Source organism: Nerophis ophidion, linkage group LG10 (assembly GCF_033978795.1).
Source record: "Nerophis ophidion isolate RoL-2023_Sa linkage group LG10, RoL_Noph_v1.0, whole genome shotgun sequence".
In the NCBI taxonomy this organism is placed as follows: Eukaryota; Metazoa; Chordata; class Actinopteri; order Syngnathiformes; family Syngnathidae; genus Nerophis; species Nerophis ophidion.
Window position 1 is genome coordinate 51,573,511 of NC_084620.1, and position 18,690 is coordinate 51,592,200.

General features: G+C 37.2%; 2 protein-coding genes across 2 annotated transcripts in view; one reads left to right on the forward strand and one right to left on the reverse strand.

The window, feature by feature from the left end:
• Nucleotides 1-6,060: 6,060 nt before the first annotated feature.
• The window catches only part of arl1 (ADP-ribosylation factor-like 1), a 14,114-nt gene continuing 1,484 nt past the window's right edge, over nucleotides 6,061-18,690 (forward strand). Inside the window, exons 1-5 of the mRNA XM_061914057.1 lie at nucleotides 6,061-6,190; nucleotides 12,782-12,919; nucleotides 17,532-17,613; nucleotides 17,679-17,790; nucleotides 17,849-18,027. Of these exons, the coding sequence (XP_061770041.1) occupies nucleotides 6,097-6,190; nucleotides 12,782-12,919; nucleotides 17,532-17,613; nucleotides 17,679-17,790; nucleotides 17,849-18,027 (605 nt within the window). The 5' untranslated portion in view covers nucleotides 6,061-6,096. The remainder of the gene's footprint in view (nucleotides 6,191-12,781; nucleotides 12,920-17,531; nucleotides 17,614-17,678; nucleotides 17,791-17,848; nucleotides 18,028-18,690) is intronic.
• utp20 (UTP20 small subunit processome component) overlaps nucleotides 16,544-18,690 on the reverse strand; it is a 104,477-nt gene continuing 102,330 nt past the window's right edge. The window contains exon 60 of the mRNA XM_061914056.1: nucleotides 16,544-18,690. This exon is cut by the window's right edge and continues 1,720 nt beyond it. The gene's annotated coding sequence lies outside the window, so the exon portion shown is untranslated.

Here is an 18,690-nt window from a genome sequence, read left to right on the forward strand (position 1 = left end):
TGACATGTATGACTTAAGTGCTATAAAAAAATGACAATAAAAGGAATTGATTGATTTTAACTATTTTTTTTTTTATCTTGGAAAATAGTTAAAATCAATCAATTCCTTTTATTGTCATTTTCATTATAGCACTTAAGTCATACATGTCAACGAGATTTTGTTTTTTATGTCATTTTTTAAATTATATTTATTGCTGTAATTTAATTTGTTTTAGATAAGCCCAGTTTGAAAATATGTATTTTACTTCTATATGTGTATATAATGTATTTTTTATTAATTTAACTTTTTAATACCCGGTTTTGTTTTTATGACGATTGCATTTAATTTGATTTATTATGTGAATTGCTCAATCTTTTGTTAAATATTTAGTTAAATCGTATGGGAAGTGCATATTTTAATTCACCCTAGAAGAGTTTCATTTGGCAATTTTATTGGTATTTTAATGAAAGAAAACGATCTAGAAAATGCTTTTTAATGTTATTATATTGCAGGCAAACATAAAAAGTAAAACCCAAAATCTCACATTGGGTTAAATGACTTAAATTTTTAAAATAAAATCTTAGTTAAAATCTATCAATCAATTCCTTTATTGTCATTGTCAAAATAGCACTCAAGTCATACATGTCAACGAAATTTTGCTTTTTATTTTATTTTTTTAAATTATCAGATTTATTACAGGAATTTAAGTTGTTTTGGATAAGGCCAGTTTTTAATGTATGTATTTTATTTTTTCATGTGTGTATATTGTCTCTTATATTTAATTGAACTTTTTAATACCAGGTTTTGTTTGTATGGCGTTTGCATTTAATTAGATTTTTTTATGTGAATTCAATCAATAATCAATCAATGATTATTTATATAGCCCTAAATCACTAGTGTCTCAAAAGGCTGCACAAACCACAACGACATCCTCGGTAGACAAAGAAAACTCACACCCAGTGGGACGTCGGTGACAATGATGACTATGAGAAACCTTGGAGAGGACCGCATATGTGGGCAACCCCCTCACCCACCCTCTAGGGGACCGAAAGCCACGGATGTCAAGCGGGTCTAACATGATACTGTGAAAGTTCAATCCATAGTGGATCCAACACAACCGTGAGAATCCAGTTCCAAGTGGATTCAACACATTGCTCAATCTTTTGTTAAATATTGAGTTATATCGTATGGGAAGTGCGTATTTTAATTCACCGTAGAAGAGTTTAATTTGGGTATTTTATTGGTATTTTAATGAAAGAAAAAGACCTGGAAAATACTATCTATGTTATTATATTGCAGGCAATCATAAAAAGTAAAACCCAAATTCTCACATTGGGCTAAATGATTTCAAATTATTAATAAAATCTTAAAAAATAGTTCAAATCAATCAATTCCTTTATTGTCATTGACATAACACTTGAGTCATACATGTCAACGAGATTTGGTTTATTTTATTTTTTGAATGATTATATTTATTGCAGGAATTTAAGTTGTTTTAGATAAGCCCAGTTTTTAATACATGTATTTTATTTATATATGTGTATATATTGTCTCATATCAATCAATCAATCAATGTTTACTTATATAGCCCTAAATCACTAGTGTCTCAAAGGGCTGCACAAACCACTACGACATCCTCGGTAGGCCCACATAAGGGCAAGGAAAACTCACACCCAGTGGGACGTCGGTGACAATGATGACTATGAGAACCTTGGAGAGGAGGAAAGCAATGGATGTCGAGCGGGTCCAACATGATACTGTGAAAGTTCAATCCATAATGGATCCAACACAGTCGCGAGAGTCCAGTCCAAAGCGGATCCAACACAGCAGCGAGAGTCTCGTTCACAGCGGAGCCAGCAGGAAACCATCCCAAGCGGAGGCGGATCAGCAGCGCAGAGATGTCCCCAGCCGATACACAGGCAAGCAGTACATGGCCACCGGATCGGACCGGACCCCCTCCACAAGGGAGAGTGGGACATAGAAGAAAAAGAAAAGAAACGGCAGATCAACTGGTCTAAAAAGGGAGTCTATTTAAAGGCTAGAGTATACAAATGAGTTTTAAGGTTAGACTTAAATGCTTCTACTGAGGTGGCATCTCGAACTGTTACCGGGAGGGCATTCCAGAGTACTGGAGCCCGAACGGAAAACGCTCTATAGCCCGCAGACTTTTTTTGGGCTCTAGGAATCACTAATAAGCCGGAGTCTTTTGAACGCAGATTTCTTGCCGGGACATATGGTACAATACAATCGGCAAGATAGGCTGGAGCTAGACCGTGTAGTATTTTATACGTAATTAGTAAAACCTTAAAGTCACATCTTAAGTGCACAGGAAGCCAGTGCAGGTGAGCCAGTACAGGCGTAATATGAGCAAACTTTCTTGTTCTTGTCAAAAGTCTAGCAGCCGCATTTTGTACCAACTGTAATCTTTTAATGCTAGACATGGGGAGACCCGAAAATAATACGTTACAGTAATCGAGACGAGACGTAACAAACGCATGGATAATGATCTCGGCGTCTTTAGTGGACAAAATGGAGCGAATTTTAGCGATATTACGGAGATGAAAGAAGGCCGTTTTAGTAACGCTTTTAATGTGTGACTCAAAGGAGAGAGTTGGGTCGAAAATAATACCCAGATTTTTTACCGAGTCACCTTGTTTTATTATTTGGTTGTCAAATGTTAAAGTTGTATTATTAAATAGAGGTCGGTGTCTAGCAGGACCGATAATCAGCATTTCCGTTTTTTTGGCGTTAAGTTGCAAAAAGTTCACCGTAGAAGAGTTTAATTTGGATATTTTATTGGTATTTTAATGAAAGAAAAAGACCTGGAAAATACTTTCTTTGTCATTATATTGCAGGCAATCATAAAAAGTAAAACCCAAATTCTCACATTGGGCTAAATGATTTCAAATTATTAATAAAATCTTAAAAAATAGTGAAAATCAATCAATTCCTTTATTGTCATTGACATAACACTTGAGTCATACATGTCAACGAGATTTGGTTTATTTTATTTTTTAAATGATTATATTTATTGCAGGAATTTAAGTTGTTTTGGATAAACCCAGTTTTTAATACATGTATTTTATTCATATATGTGTATATATTGTCTCATATATTTAATTGAACTTTTTAATGCCAGGTTTTGTTTGTATGGCGGTTGCTTTTAATTTGATTTTTTATGTGAATTGCTCAATCTTTTGGTAAATATTGAGTTATATCGTATGGGAAGTGCATATTTTAATTCACCGTAGAAGAGGTTGATTTGGGTATTTTATTGCCATTTTAATGAAAGAAAACGACCTAGAAAATGCTTTTCAATGTAACTATATCGCAGGCTTAATTCGTCAAACATAAAAAGTAAAATCCAAATTCTCACATTGAGTTAAATGATTTCAAATTGATAAAAAAATCTTGGAAAAAAGTTCAAATTAATCAATCAATTCCTTTATTGTCATTGTCATAATAACACTTAAGTCACACATGTCAACACATTTTTTTTTATTTTTTTTTAAGTAGATATGCCCATAATTCATTTTATTTGATTTGATAGGCGATTGCATTTAATTGTATTTATTATGTGAACTGCTCAATCTTTAGTTCAATGTGGAGTTATATCGTATGGGAAGTGGGTCACTGAGTTTGCATATTGTAAATGTCGTCTCAGTGTTCACCAACAACGCCATTATTTACAAACAAAACGTCATTTAAGAATGCATCATTTTTTTTTCAAACGTACAGAAACCAGAATGATGCGCTCAAATGCCTTATATAGCATTTTGACTTCTTGTGCTCTTAATTTGGCGATCTAGTCTGAAACGTCATTTCCTGTTTGTAGCGTTAATATTTGAACAGCGTTGTGTGCGTTCCTGACTAAAATGTAAGTATACGTCGAAAATATCAGGGTTATTCATGCTAAAATGCCTATAATGTGTTAGATGTAGTTTTAACCGAGTGTCTGCTTGACGATATCATTCGCAAGCGCAACTTTAGCCCTGTTTAATTCCTTTTGTTACACAATAGTTACCCTATTTTACCACTAGAGGGCGACACAGACCAGGTTTAAAGCAAGAGCTAATTCTCCATTCATCTCTATTGCAGTGTTTTTCAACCTTTTCTGAGCCAAGGGACATTGTTTTCATTGAAAAAATCTCGAGGCACACCACCAGCAGAAAACATAAAAAAATTAAACTCAGCAGCCGATATAGACAGTAAAAAGTCGTTTTTGCAAATGTTGGATATGAATTCAAACCATGACCAAGCATCACTATAGCTCTTGTCTCAAAGTAGGTCTACTGTCACGACTTGTCTCATCACACGGTGACTTATTTCGAATTTTTTGGTGTTTTCCTTTGTGTAATGTTTTAGTTCTTCACTTGCGCTCCTATTTTCTTGTTGATTGTCTTGTCATGTCAGGATATACTTTGTGGACGCACGCTGTAAGTCTTTGCTGTCGTCCAGCACTGTTTTTGTTTACTTTGCAGCCAGTTCAGTTTTAGTTTAATACAATATTTAATACTCCATCTGTATTTGCTTTTGTTTTCTTTCTTTTTATTATTATTATTTATTGATATTTAATACTCTATCTGTATTTGCTTTGGTTTTCTTTCTTTGACGTTGAAAGTGCCTTGATTTTGTGTGAATTATAAATGTATTTCATATTTTTTTAAATGATTATTTATTAATATTCAATACACTATCTGTATTTGCGTTGGTTTTATTTCTTTGATGTTGAAGTGCCTTGACGTTTTGTGTGAATTATAAATGTATTTCATATTATTATTATTATTTATTAATATTTAATACTCTCTGTATTTGCTTTGGTTTTCTTTCTTTGATGTTGAAGTGCCTTGACTTTTTCGTGTGAATTATAAATGTATATCATATTCTTTATTATTATTTATTAATATTGAATACTCTCAGTATTTGCTTTTGTTTTCTTACTTTTTATTAATATTTAATACTCTATCTGTATTTGCTTTGGTTTTCTTTCTTTAACGTTGAAAGTGCCTTGACTTTGTGTGAATTATAAATTTATTTTATATTTTTTATTATTATGTATTAATATTTAATACTCTCTGTATTTGCTTTGGTTGTATTTATTTTTTATAACTACCATTTATTCATATTTAATACTCTATCTGTATTTGCTTTGGTTTTCTTTCTTTAACGTTGAAAGTGCCTTGATTTTGTGTGAATTATAAATGTATTTCATATTTTTTATTTTTATGTATTATTATTTAATACTCTCTGTATTTGCTTTGGTTTTATTTATTTGATGTTGAAAGTGCCTTGACTTTTTATGTGAATTATATATATATTTCATATTTTTATTATTTATTAATATTTAATACTCTATCTGTATTTGCTTTGGTTTTCTTTCTTTGACATTGAAAGTGCCTTGATTTTGTATGAATTATAAATGTATTTCTTTTTTTTTAATTAACATTATTTATTAATATTTAATACTCTATCTGCTTTTGCTTTCTTTCTTTTTATTATTATTTATCAATATTTAATACTCCATCTGTATTTGCTTTTGTTTTCTTTCTTTGACGTTGAAAGTACCTAGACTTTTTGTCGAATTATAAATGTATTTCGTATTTTTTATTATAGTTATTATTTATTCATATTTAATACTCTCTATATTTGCTTTGGTTTGATTTATTTGATGTTGAAAGTGCCATGACTTTTTGTGTGAATTATAAATGTCTTTCATATTTTTTATTATTTAATACACTGTCTGTATTTGATTTAGTTTTCTTTCTATGACGTTGAAAGTGCCTTGACTTTTTGTGCGAATTATAAATTTATGTTTGTTGTTCAATTAAAAAGAAACAAACATTGATGTAACGTTAAATGCCTCGAGTAGCGCCCCCGTGTGTCGTTCATTGCAATGACAGAAAAGTCAAAATTAATTAAATTGTGGCGATACGTCCTGATTTTTCTATAATTACCTGTTTATTGTTGTATTTTACTTCTCTTTTCTGGTAAATAAGTTGTTTGTTTTGTACGAAACGTCAATAAAACATAAAAAAAAAAACACCGAAAGTGACGCAATCTTCGCGCATGCGTGAAGCGATCGGCTTGTGACAGCCAAGAAATAAAGTACGCGTGCTGATGACGTCACTTGACGACACGTCACCACACGGAAGAAGGTCTTTCCAGTCCGACCTCCTGCTGCGAGACAAGAGCCGAGTCTTCGTCAAAATGGGTAATTTTTTCCAAACATTTGCATACGTGCGTGTATATGCTTTACATTTAGCTTTACAAACGCCAGTATTTTGACTTTTAACCTGACAGTTTACACGTGGTTGGGCTAGCTAGCGCCGTGCTAGCTGTTAGCCCGGAGTAATGTTTGTGTTGTGACGTGAACACTCTTTGAAAAAATTAAAATCATTGTTTTGCTGTGAAGTGAACACTCTGAAATATTTAAAATCATTGTTTTGTTGCGACGTGGGCACTCTTTGAAATACCGTATTTCCTTGAATTGCCGCCGAGGCGCTAATTAATTTAAAAGCTCTTCTCACGCTGGCACTTACCAAAGGCATGCAGTAAAAGTAAGCCTGCGCTAATTACTTTAACGGCCTACTGAAATGAGATTTTCTTATTCAAACGGGGATAGCAGGTCCATTCTATGTGTCATACTTGATAATTTCGCGATATTGCCATATTTTTGCTGACAGGATTTAGTAGAGAACATCGGCGATAAAGTTCGCAACTTTTGGTCGCTAATAAAAAAGCCTTGGCTGTACCGGAAGTAGCAGACGATGTGCGCGTGACGTCACGGGTTGTGGAGCTCCTCACATCTGAACATTGTTTACAATCAGGGCCACCAGCAGCGAGAGCGATTCCGACAGAGAAAGCGACGATTTCCCCATTAACTTGAGCGAGGATGAAAGATTCGTGGATGAGGAAATTTAGAGTGAAGGAATAGAAAGAAAGAAAAAAAAAGGCGATTGCAGTGGGAGCGATTCAGATGTTTTTAGACACATTTAATAGGATAATTCTGGGAAATTCCTTATCTGCCAATTGTGTTGCTCGTATTTTAGTGAGTTAAATAGTACCTGAAAGTCCTAGGGGTGTGGCCACGGGTGTGTTGATGCCAGAGTCTGAGGGAAGTCACACAGCAGGACAGAAGCTCCGCTAATCTCCAGTAAGAGACGACTTATTACCACAATTTTCTCACTGAAAACTGCCGGTTGACAAGTAGTCGGGATCCGTGTTCGCTTGACCGCTCTGATCCATAGTAAAGATTCACCTCTGGGAATTTTAAACAAGGAAACCCCGTGTGTTTGTGTGGCTAAAGGCTAAAAGCTTCCCACCTACATCTTTCTTCCTTGACGTCTCCATTATTAATTGAACAGATTGCAAAAGATTCAGCAACACAGATGTCCAGAATACTGTGTAATTATGCGATTAAAGCAGACGACTTATAGCTCGGATCGGGCTGGAAAATACAACCCGAGACGTCAAGCGTACGCGTCATCATACCGCGACGTTTTCAACACGACACTTCGCGGGAAATTTTAAAATGCAATTTAGTAAACTAAAAAGGCCGTATTGGCATGTGTTGCAATGTTAACATTTCATCATTGATATATAAACTATCAGACTGCGTGGTCTGTATTAGTGGGTTTCAGTAGGCCTTTAAGTTAAGTTTAAGTTGCAATGATAGTCACACACACACACTAGGTGTGGTGTAATGTGTCCTGCATTTGACCCATCCGCTTGTTCCAACCCCTGGGAGGTGAGGGGAGCAGTGAGCAGCAGCGGTGGCCGCGCCTGGGAATAATTTTCGGGTGATTCAACCCCCAATTCCAAGCCTTGATGCTGAGGAGGTAATGGCTCACGTTATTATAGTCTTTGGTATGACTCGGCCGGGGTTTTGAACTCACGACCTACCCGTCCCAGGGCGGACACTCTAACCCAGGAGACGGGAACCTATCTATGGCTCTCGAGCCAGATGTGGCTTTTTGGATGACTGCATCTGGCTCTCGGATACATCTTAGCTGACATTGCTTAACACGATAAGTAATGAATAATCCTGCTGGTAGTAACGTTCAAAATATAAAACAGTTCTCGTGCATTTTAATCCATCCGTCCGTTTTCTACCGCACCTGGTCAAGAAGTCGCATTAATGGTAAGAAGTATTGCATTCATTATTGGTCAGATTCAGAATAACAATGTTATTAAAGAATAAGAGGATTAAAAAATGTCGGTCTTACATAAAAATGCACGCATTTTGTTAAAAAAATATTACACGGCTCTCACGGAAATACATTTTTAAATATTTGGCTTTCATGGCTCTCTCAGCCAAAATGGTTCCTGACCTCTGCTCTAACCACTAGGCCACTGAGCAGGGCATATTATAACATTTTTTAATGTTTTTTTTTTCCTTTTGTTTGTTTTAATGCATTTTTCAATCACAGAAGCATTTGCTTTTTTTTTTTTTTTTTTTAATGACACAAAAATATTCAATATCCCCCCCCCAAAAAATGTCAAAGTGGAATATTTGATGTGAGGTCATTGGAGCCTAAAATATTTCAATAATTCATAAATTTAATTTATACATTACTTTGAGCAATGACCACACAAATTATTGGGCTCCAGAAGGGCCCTACTTTTACAAGTATTAAAATAAAATTTTTTTAACTATCAACATTTGAATCTCTAGATCAACTTCAGATCTTTAAGATCGATTATTTTTGTAATTTTTTTTTATTATAGTACGTAATTTATTATAACATGATTTTTTTTAATGTTTGTTTTTTATGCATTTTTAGTAACAGAAAAAAATCCTTTTTTTTTTAATGACGGACACAAAATATGCAATATTTTCCCCCTCAAAAAAATGTCAAAGTGGAATATTTGATGCGAAGTTATTGGAGCCTAAAATAGGTCAACATTTCATAAAATTAATTCATTATTAAATACATTATTACTTTGAGCAATGACCATTTTTTAAACATCCTTTTAAAATGATTGGGCTCAAGAAGGGCCCTACTTTTACAAGTATTAAAAATCAATTTTTAACTATCAACATTTGAATTTTTAGATCAACTTCAGATCTTTACATTGATTATTTTTGTAATTTTCTATAATATGCAATTTATTATAAGATGATTTTTTAAAAGTTTTTTTATTGTTTGTTTTAATGCATTTTTTAATCAAAGAAAGATTAGTTTTTTTCTAAATGACAGACACACAAAATATGCAATATTTCCCCCCCAAAAAAATGTCAGTGGAATTTTTGATGTGAAGCCATTGGAGCCTAAAATAGGTCAATAATTCATAAAAAACAATGATTTTAATTCATTATTAAATACATTAATATTTTGAGCAATGACCATTTTTTTAAACCTCCATTTAAAATTATTGGGCTGCAGAAGGGCCCTGCTTTTACAAGTATTAAAAATAATAATTTTTTAACTTTCAACATTTGAATCTCTAGAATAGAACAACTTCAGATCTTTGCATCGATTGTTTTAATTTTTTTTTAATTGTAATTTGTAATTTATTAAATGATTTTTTTTTTAATGCATTTTTTAATCACAGAGACATTTGCTTTTTTAAATGACAGACACACAAAATATGCAATATTCTCCTCCCCCCAAAAATGTACAAGTGCAATATTTGATGTGAAGTCATTGGAGCCTAAAATAGGTCAATAATTCATAAAAAAAAACTATGATTTTAATTCATTATTAAATACATGATTATTTTGAGCAATGGCAATGAAAAAAAAAATCCAGAAGGGCCCTACTTTTAAAAGTATTAGAAATAATCCATGATATTTATTTATTTTTATTTTTTTTACTTTCAACATTTGAATCTTTAGATAAACTTTAGATCTCTACATTGATTATGTTTTAATTTTTAATTATAATATATAATAAAGTACCAATGATAGTCACACACATACACACACACACTAGGTGTGGTGAATTTGTCCTCTGCATTTGACCCATCACCCTTGATCACCCCCTGGGAGGTGAGGGGAGCAGTGAGCAGCAAGGGTGGCTGCACCCTGGAATCATTTTTGGTGATTCAACCCCCAATTCCAAGCCTTGAGGCTGAGTGCCAAGCAGGGAGGTCATGTCTCCCATTTTTATAGTCTTTGGTATGACTCGGCCGGGGTTTGAACTCACAACCACCTGTCGCAGGGCGGACACTTTAACCACTAAGACACTGAATAGGTTATCTCACGGCACAGTGGTTGAAAAACACTGCCTTGGGACTGCGACAAGGTGTGGCACTTTGGTGCCGGAGGAGATTTGGATGAAGAGACAGGACTGCGAAGCTGGACAAGCTCCACAGTGTCTTGGCTGAATGAGCAGGTATCAGACGCCTCAGTCTCCTTGGATGTATCCTCGCTCATTTATGCGGACTAGACACTGGCCGGCCAAGGGTGGAGTCGTCTCTCTTGGTTGCTTTGTTGGGTCTGCTCCTGTCTCTGGCCATGCAGACGATGGTGTGGAACACCTCAGAGGCCACCACAGTGTATATTTGCCTTTTTTTTACTTTTGTAGCTGTATTTAGAAGTGGCTGGTTACATCAGCTCTGCTCTTTTATTGTCTTTAAAGTTTCCCTCTCACACAAATGCCTGTGTGTGCTATGGCTATGAGTTTTTTTTCCCCCTTTGGCCTCAGTCTGCACCCCTTCTCAAGGGGCCCAGGCTTGGACTGAATATTTTTTTTCTCACCCCCACCAGCGTATTCTCACCGTTTTTGTAAGGGGCGCCAAAAGTTGGCAAACCCGTCAGTGATCCTGTTCTGTCCCCCTGTAATGTATGATCCTGTTCTGTCCCCCTGTAATGTATGATCCTGTTCTGTCTCCCTGTACTGTTTGATCCTGTTCCGTCTCCCTGTATTGTTGGATCCTGTTCTGTCTCTTTATAATGTTTGATCCTGTTCTGTCTCATCTGATCCTGTTCTGTCTCCCTGTAATGTATGATCCTGTTTTGTCTCCCTGTAATGTTTGATCCTGTTTTGTCTCATCTGATCCTGTTCTGTCTCCCTATGTTTGATCCTGTTCTGTCTCCCTGTAATGTTTGATCCTGTTCTGTCTCCCTGTCATGTTTGATTATTTTCTGTCTCCGTGTCATGTTTAATCCTGTTCTGTCTCATCTGATCCTGTTCTGTCTCCTTGTAATATTTGATTCTGTTCTGTCTCCCTGTCATGTTTGATTATTTTCTGTCTCCCTGTCATGTTTGATCCTGTTCTGTCTCATCTGATCCTGTTCTGTCTCCCTGTAATGTTTGATCCTGTTCTGTCTCATCTGATCCTGTTCTGTCTCCCTGTAATGTTTGATCCTGTTCTGTCTCATCTGAACCTGTTCTGTCTCCCTGTCATGTTTGATCCTGTTCTGTCTCCCTGTAATGTTTGATCCTGTTCTGTCTCATCTGAACCTGATCTGTCTCCCTGTCATGTTTGATCCTGTTCTCTCATATGATCCTGTTCTGTCTCCCTGTCATGTTTGATTCTGTTCTGTCTCCCTGTCGTGTTTGATTCTGTTCTGTCTCCGTCGTGTTTGATCCTGTTCTGTCTCCCTGTCGTGTTTGATCCTGTTCTGTCTCCCTGTCGTGTTTGATCCTGTTCTGTCTCCCTGTCGTGTTTGATCCTGTTCTGTCTCCCTGTCGTGTTTGATCCTGTTCTGTCTGCCTGTCGTGTTTGATCCTGTTCTGTCTCCCTGTAATGTATGATCCTGTTCTGTCCCCCTGTAATGTATGATCCTGTTCTGTCCCCCTGTAATGTATGATCCTGTTCTGTCTCCCTGTACTGTTTGATCCTGTTCCGTCTCCCTGTATTGTTGGATCCTGTTCTGTCTCTTTATAATGTTTGATCCTGTTCTGTCTCATCTGATCCTGTTCTGTCTCCCTGTAATGTATGATCCTGTTTTGTCTCCCTGTAATGTTTGATCCTGTTTTGTCTCATCTGATCCTGTTCTGTCTCCCTATGTTTGATCCTGTTCTGTCTCCCTATGTTTGATCCTGTTCTGTCTCCCTGTAATGTTTGATCCTGTTCTGTCTCCCTGTCATGTTTGATTATTTTCTGTCTCCGTGTCATGTTTAATCCTGTTCTGTCTCATCTGATCCTGTTCTGTCTCCTTGTAATATTTGATTCTGTTCTGTCTCCCTGTCATGTTTGATTATTTTCTGTCTCCCTGTCATGTTTGATCCTGTTCTGTCTCATCTGATCCTGTTCTGTCTCCCTGTAATGTTTGATCCTGTTCTGTCTCCCTGTAATGTTTGATCCTGTTCTGTCTCATCTGAACCTGTTCTGTCTCCCTGTCATGTTTGATCCTGTTCTGTCTCCCTGTAATGTTTGATCCTGTTCTGTCTCATCTGAACCTGATCTGTCTCCCTGTCATGTTTGATCCTGTTCTCTCATATGATCCTGTTCTGTCTCCCTGTCATGTTTGATTCTGTTCTGTCTCCCTGTCGTGTTTGATTCTGTTCTGTCTCCGTCGTGTTTGATCCTGTTCTGTCTCCCTGTCGTATTTGATCCTGTTCTGTCTCCTTGTCGTGTTTGATCCTGTTCTGTCTCCCTGTCGTGTTTGATCCTGTTCTGTCTCCCTGTCGTGTTTGATCCTGTTCTGTCTCCCTGTCGTGTTTGATCCTGTTCTGTCTCCCTGTCGTGTTTGATCCTGTTCTGTCTCCCTGCAATGTTTGATCCTGTTCTGTCTCTTTGTAATGTTTGATCCTGCTCAGTCTCCCTGTCATGTCTGATCCGGTTCTGTCTCCCTGTGGTGTTTGTCTGCTCTTGAATGGGATTATCAAAGTACTTCTGATTTACCCCCCAGGTGGTTTCTTCTCGAGTCTGTTCTCGGGCCTCTTTGGCACCAAGGAGATGAGGATCCTGATACTGGGTTTGGACGGCGCGGGGAAAACCACCATTCTGTATCGGCTGCAGGTCGGCGAGGTTGTCACCACCATCCCCAGTAAGTAAATCAAACAAATTCGACCTGGGGCCCTTTTTTAAACCTCTTGATATGAAGCGGTTTCCCCGGGCTCGGTAGTCCGCATGCTCGCCTCTGATGCTGGCGACCTGGGTTCATGTTTGCTCGGAGCCGTAGGAAGACCTCAAGGAACTCTAAGCATTTACCTAGCTTGTTCTCTGTTGATGTTGGACGGCTTGATGACCTTTTTACCCAATTTCCACTTGGAGACATCGCGTAGATCCACTTGTCATTTACACATATTCACTTTTTACACCCACTAACTCTCTAAAGTCAGTCCTGTATATTGACTGGGGCAACATACAGTGAGACTCCGCCTACGGGGATTAGAAATAAACTCTTTTCACCACAGACATGTCATAAGTAGACGCAGCATTGGCTGCTGTGAGGCGAAAAAATTGGGCCGCCATCTTGAAGTGGTGACGAGGAGCCTAAACTGATAGTTGACAGGTAGAAAAACAAAGATGCTAAACTGACAGTTGACAGGTAGAAAAAAAAAATGCTAAACTGACAGTTGACAGGTAGAAAAAAAGATGCTAAACTGACAGTTGACAGGTAGAAAACAAAGATGCTAAACTCACAGTTGACAGGTAGAAAACAAAGATGCTAAACTGACAGTTGACAGGTAGAAAACAAAGATGCTAAACTGACAGTTGACAGGAAGAAAACGAAGATTCTAAACTGACAGTTGACAGGTAGAAAACGAAGATGCTAAACTGACAGTTGACAGGTAGAAAACGAAGATGCTAAACTGACAGTTGACAGGTAGAAAACAAAGATGGTAAACTGACAGTTGACAGGTAGAAAAACAAAGATGGTAAACTGACAGTTGACAGGTAGAAAAACAAAGATGGTAAACTGATAGTTGACAGGTAGAAAACAAAGATGCTAAACTGACAGTTGACAGGTAGAAAACAAGATGCTAAACTGACTTGGTGACGGCGGGGGGGTGTATACTGTAGAGTCCCGGAAGAGTTAGTGCTGCCAGGAGTTCTGGGTATTTGTTATGTTAGGGTGCGGATGTGCTCCCCAAATGTGTTTGTCAGTCTTGTTTGGAGTGGGTTCACAGTGTGGCGCATATTTGTAACCGTGTTAAACTTGTTTATACAGCCACCCTCAGTGTGACCAGTATGGCTGTTGACCAAGTATGCGTTGCATTCACCTATGTGTACGTAAAAGTTGCATATGTTATGTATGGAGGAAAAGTGGATGTGACAAGTTCTAGAGGATGCTAAAGGCAGTATGCCCCCAATATTGTTGTCCGGGTGGAAATAGGGAAAAATTTGGGAGACTGGTTGCCCCGGGAGATTTTCAGGAGGGGCATTGAAATTCGGGACTCTCCCGGGAAAATTGGGAGGGTTGGCAAGCATGCTCATTTTAGGCAAAGTATAAGACAATACTTTCTTCACAATATAATTGTTAGCAGGAATAAGTCTTCAGGTAACAATATTCAAATACTAGCATTGTTGGCTAGGACAGAATTTGGATTTATTCTGAATCCAGTGAAACAGATTGGTGGTTTTAGCTGATATAAAAACTATCAGGGGTTTATGTTGAAGTATTTGGCAGACGCTTTTATCCAAAGCGACATACATGAAATATACATATAAAACAATCAGTGTAAACATGATCATTAAAGGGAAGAATGTAATAGAAAATATCAATACAAAGTGTCAGGACAGAATAAACTCTCAACAGACATACAGTCTACATCAGGGGTCACCAACCTTTTTGAAACCAAGAGCTATTTCTTGGGTACTGATTAATGCGAAGGGCTACCAGTTTGATACACACTTAAATAAATTGCCAGAAATAGCCAATTTGCTCAACTTACCTTTAATAAAAAAATCTATATATAAAAAAAAAAGGGTATTTCTGTCTGTCATTCCGTCGTACATTTTTTTTCCTTTTACGGAAGGTTTTTTGTAGAAAATAAATGATGAAAAAAACACTTAATTGAATGGTTTAAAAGAGGAGAAAACACGGAAAAAATGAAAATTTAAATTTTGAAACATAGTGTATCTTGAATTTCGATTCTTTAAAATTCAAAATTCAACCGAAAAAAAATTAATGGAAAAACTTGCTAATTTGGATCTTTTTGAAAAAAATAAAAATAATTTATGGAACATCATTAGTAATTTTTTCTCATTAAGATTATTTTTTTGAATTTTGATGACATGTTTTAAATAGGTTAAAATCCAATCTGCACTTTGCAATTGGACCAAGCTATATTTCTAACAGAAAAATCATAATTTTTTCTAGATTTTCCAGAACAAAAATTTTAAAAGAAATTCAAAAGACTTTGAAATAAGATTTAAATTTGATTCTAAAGATTTTGTAGATTTGCCAGAATAATTTTTTTGAATTTTAATTTCACAAATATTCTTCCGTCGAAAAAACAGAAGCCAAAATGAAGAATTAAATCAAAATGTATTTATTATTCTTGACAATAAAAAAAAAAAATACTTGAACATTGATTTAAATTGTCAGGAAGGAATTTAAAAGGTAAAAATGTATGTGTTTAAAAATCCTAAAATAATTTTTAAGGTTGTATTTTTTCTCTAAAATTGTCTTTCTGAAAGTTATAAGAAGCAAAGTAAAAAAAATAAATGAAGTTATTTAAACAAGTGAAGACCAAGTCTTTAAAATATTTTCGTGGATTTTTAATATTCTATTTGAGTTTTGTCTCTTAGAATTAAAAATGTCGAGCAAAGCGAGACCAGCTTGCTAGTAAATAAATACAATTTAAAAAATAGAAGCAGCTCACTGGTAAGTGCTGCTATTTGAGCTATTTTTAGAACAGACCAGAGGGCAACTCATCTGGTCCTTACGGGCTACCTGGTGCCCGCGGGTACCGCGTTGGTGACCGCTGGTCTATAAGATATATATATATATCTAATGTATTCATACATTATTTATGTCGGATACATGCATGTATATATAACCTAATCATATTCTTTCTTCAACATAAAACTAGCTGACCATTTTTTACCCCTTCTCTGGGATTATATTCCCAGTTTTGATCCGGGACGTCTGGTCACTTCTAGCATATAAGAATATTCTATTACTGTTAAGCAAACTATGAATATTAAAACACGTGTCCTTTTATCATAGCTACACGTATGAGGTGAAAATGAGTGGTCTTCAGTTAGGTAAAATGAATGAAATGCGCTAACAGTTCATTGCTTCTGCCAAATGCATTGTACTGATCACCACTCCAAGATGGCGGCCCGGCGTCTCGTCAGTGCTAGTAGACAGTAGCGCTCCATGCTGCGTACTTACATGTCTATGGTTTGCACGATCATAGTTCCTCTGTACACGAGTAGTAGGAAAGCTCCACCTTCCCCTGAAACTCCGCCCCTGACATGATCAGTAGTGATGTGCAACACCATTGGTATATGTTCTGATCCCAAGTAAAAGTCAAGCAGGTATCAATCTGATACTGGGTGCAAATATACATTTCTGCCAGAATTGTAACTTGTGTATTTTCAAATAACATCTGTCCAAAAAAAAGAAGAGCAAAAAATATGACATTTTTAAACAATTAATAATATACTTAGTCACCTATAACAGTGTATTCTCTCTCTCACTCTGAAAAAATCAGACTTTAGCTTTTTTTTTGTTTTTTATTAAATAAACACATTTCAAAATGTCTCCCCCATACTTGAGTTGTCAGTTAAGACACCCCTGATCTGTTATTAGCAGTTTTTAAACAAACACATCTCAACACTTTTCAGCATGTTAGACCCACTCAATGTCCATTGCATCTGGTCTCCCCTAGAGAGGGGCGGGGGTTACCCACATCTGCGGTCCTCTCCAAGGTTTCTCATAGTCATTTTCATCGACGTCCCACTGGGTCGTGAGTTTTTCCTTGCCCTTATGTGGGCACTGTACCTCGGATGTGTTTGTGGCTTGTGCAGCCCTTTGAGACACTTGTGATTAAGGGCTACTGTATTTCCTTGAATTGCTGCCATGTATATAGTATACGCCTGACTAGAATTACTGCCGGGTCAAACTCGTTTCGCAAAATAATTAGCGCATGCTTAGCATTTCCGCCGGCTCAAACTTGTTTCACAAAATATTATTATTATTAGTACATGTCTACAATTTCCGCCAGGTCACACTTGTTTCGCAAAGTAATAAGCATATGCCTAGAATTTCTGACGGGTCAAACTCGTCACAGACTTTTAAAACTGAAGAAAGATAAGAGTTCTATGAACAAGCTATCGATGCTTTTGATCATAAAGAGCTCTGCATGGTATTCTTTTATAAGTAAAGGTAAGACCATAATAACTTTTTTTTTGTAATTAAATGTGCTTTTCATGATCGTATCCTTACATCACACTCAAATGTATAAGCTCAGGCCTAAATTTCCTGCGTGCCTTTGGTAAACGCCGGAGTGAGAAGAGGTTTTAAATTAATTAGCGCATGCTTACTTTTACCGCATGCCTTTGGTAAGCGCCAGAGTGAGAAGAGGTTTTAAATTAATTAGCGCCCCGGCGGCAATTCAAAGAAATACGGTATATAAGTAAACATTGATTGATACTACTAACTACTACTAACTATTACACGCTTGTTGGTTTTCTTTTTGCAGCAATCGGCTTTAATGTGGAGACGGTCACATACAAGAATCTGAAGTTCCAGGTGTGGGATCTGGGTGGACAGACCAGTATCAGGTACATGACAAAAGAAGACATAGCAGGGTTCTCCTCAGCTGACTGCCTCCTCCTCCTCCTCACAGGCCCTACTGGAGATGTTACTACTCCAACACAGACGCCGTCATCTACGTGGTGGACAGCAGCGACCGCGACAGGATGGGCATCTCCAAGTCTGAGCTTGTGGCCATGTTGGAGGTGAGTGGCTGAGGTGGGGGTGTGGCTTAGCGGCGTCGTCATGGTTGCTTGTGTCCAGGAGGAGGAGCTGAAGAAGGCCATCCTGGTGGTGTTTGCAAACAAACAAGACATGGACCAGGCCATGACGCCCGCCGAGGTGGCCAACGCACTGGGTCTTCCCGCCCTCAAAGACAGGAAGTGGCAGATCTTCAAGACCTCAGCCACCAAGGGCACAGGCCTGGACGAGGCCATGGAGTGGTAGGCTACATTCAACACTACAACCACCAAGGCCTCCTTTAAAGGCCTACTGAAATGAGATGTTCTTATTTAAACGGGGATAGCAGGTCCATTCCATGTGTCATACTTGATCATTTTGCGATATTGCCATATTTTTGCTGAAAGGATTTAGTAGAGAACATCGACGATAAAGTTCGCAACTTTTGGTCACTAATAAAAAAGCCTTGCCTGTACCGGAAGTAGCAGATGATGTGCGCGTGACGTCACGGGTTATCAGGATCCTCACATTGTTTACAATCATAGCCACCAGCAACAAGAGCGATTCGGACCGAGAAAGCAACAATTTCCCCATTAATTTGAGATTCGTGGATGAAAAAAGTTAGAGTGAAGCACTAGAAAAAAAACAAAAATCAGGCGAGGGAAATGAGAGCGATTCATATGTTATTAGACACATTTACTAGGATAATTCCTTATCTGACTGTGTTACTATTGTTTTAGTGAGATTATAAAGTCATACCTGAAAGTCAGAGGGGTGTGTTGACCGCCAGTATCTCTGATGGAAGCCATGGAGGAGCCAAGAAAGTCGCAGCTGCCTTTTTGACAGCTGCTGCAGGAGGACGCAAGCGCCGCTGTCTCAGGTAAGAGCCGACTTATTACGACAATTTTCTCACCGAAACCTGCCGG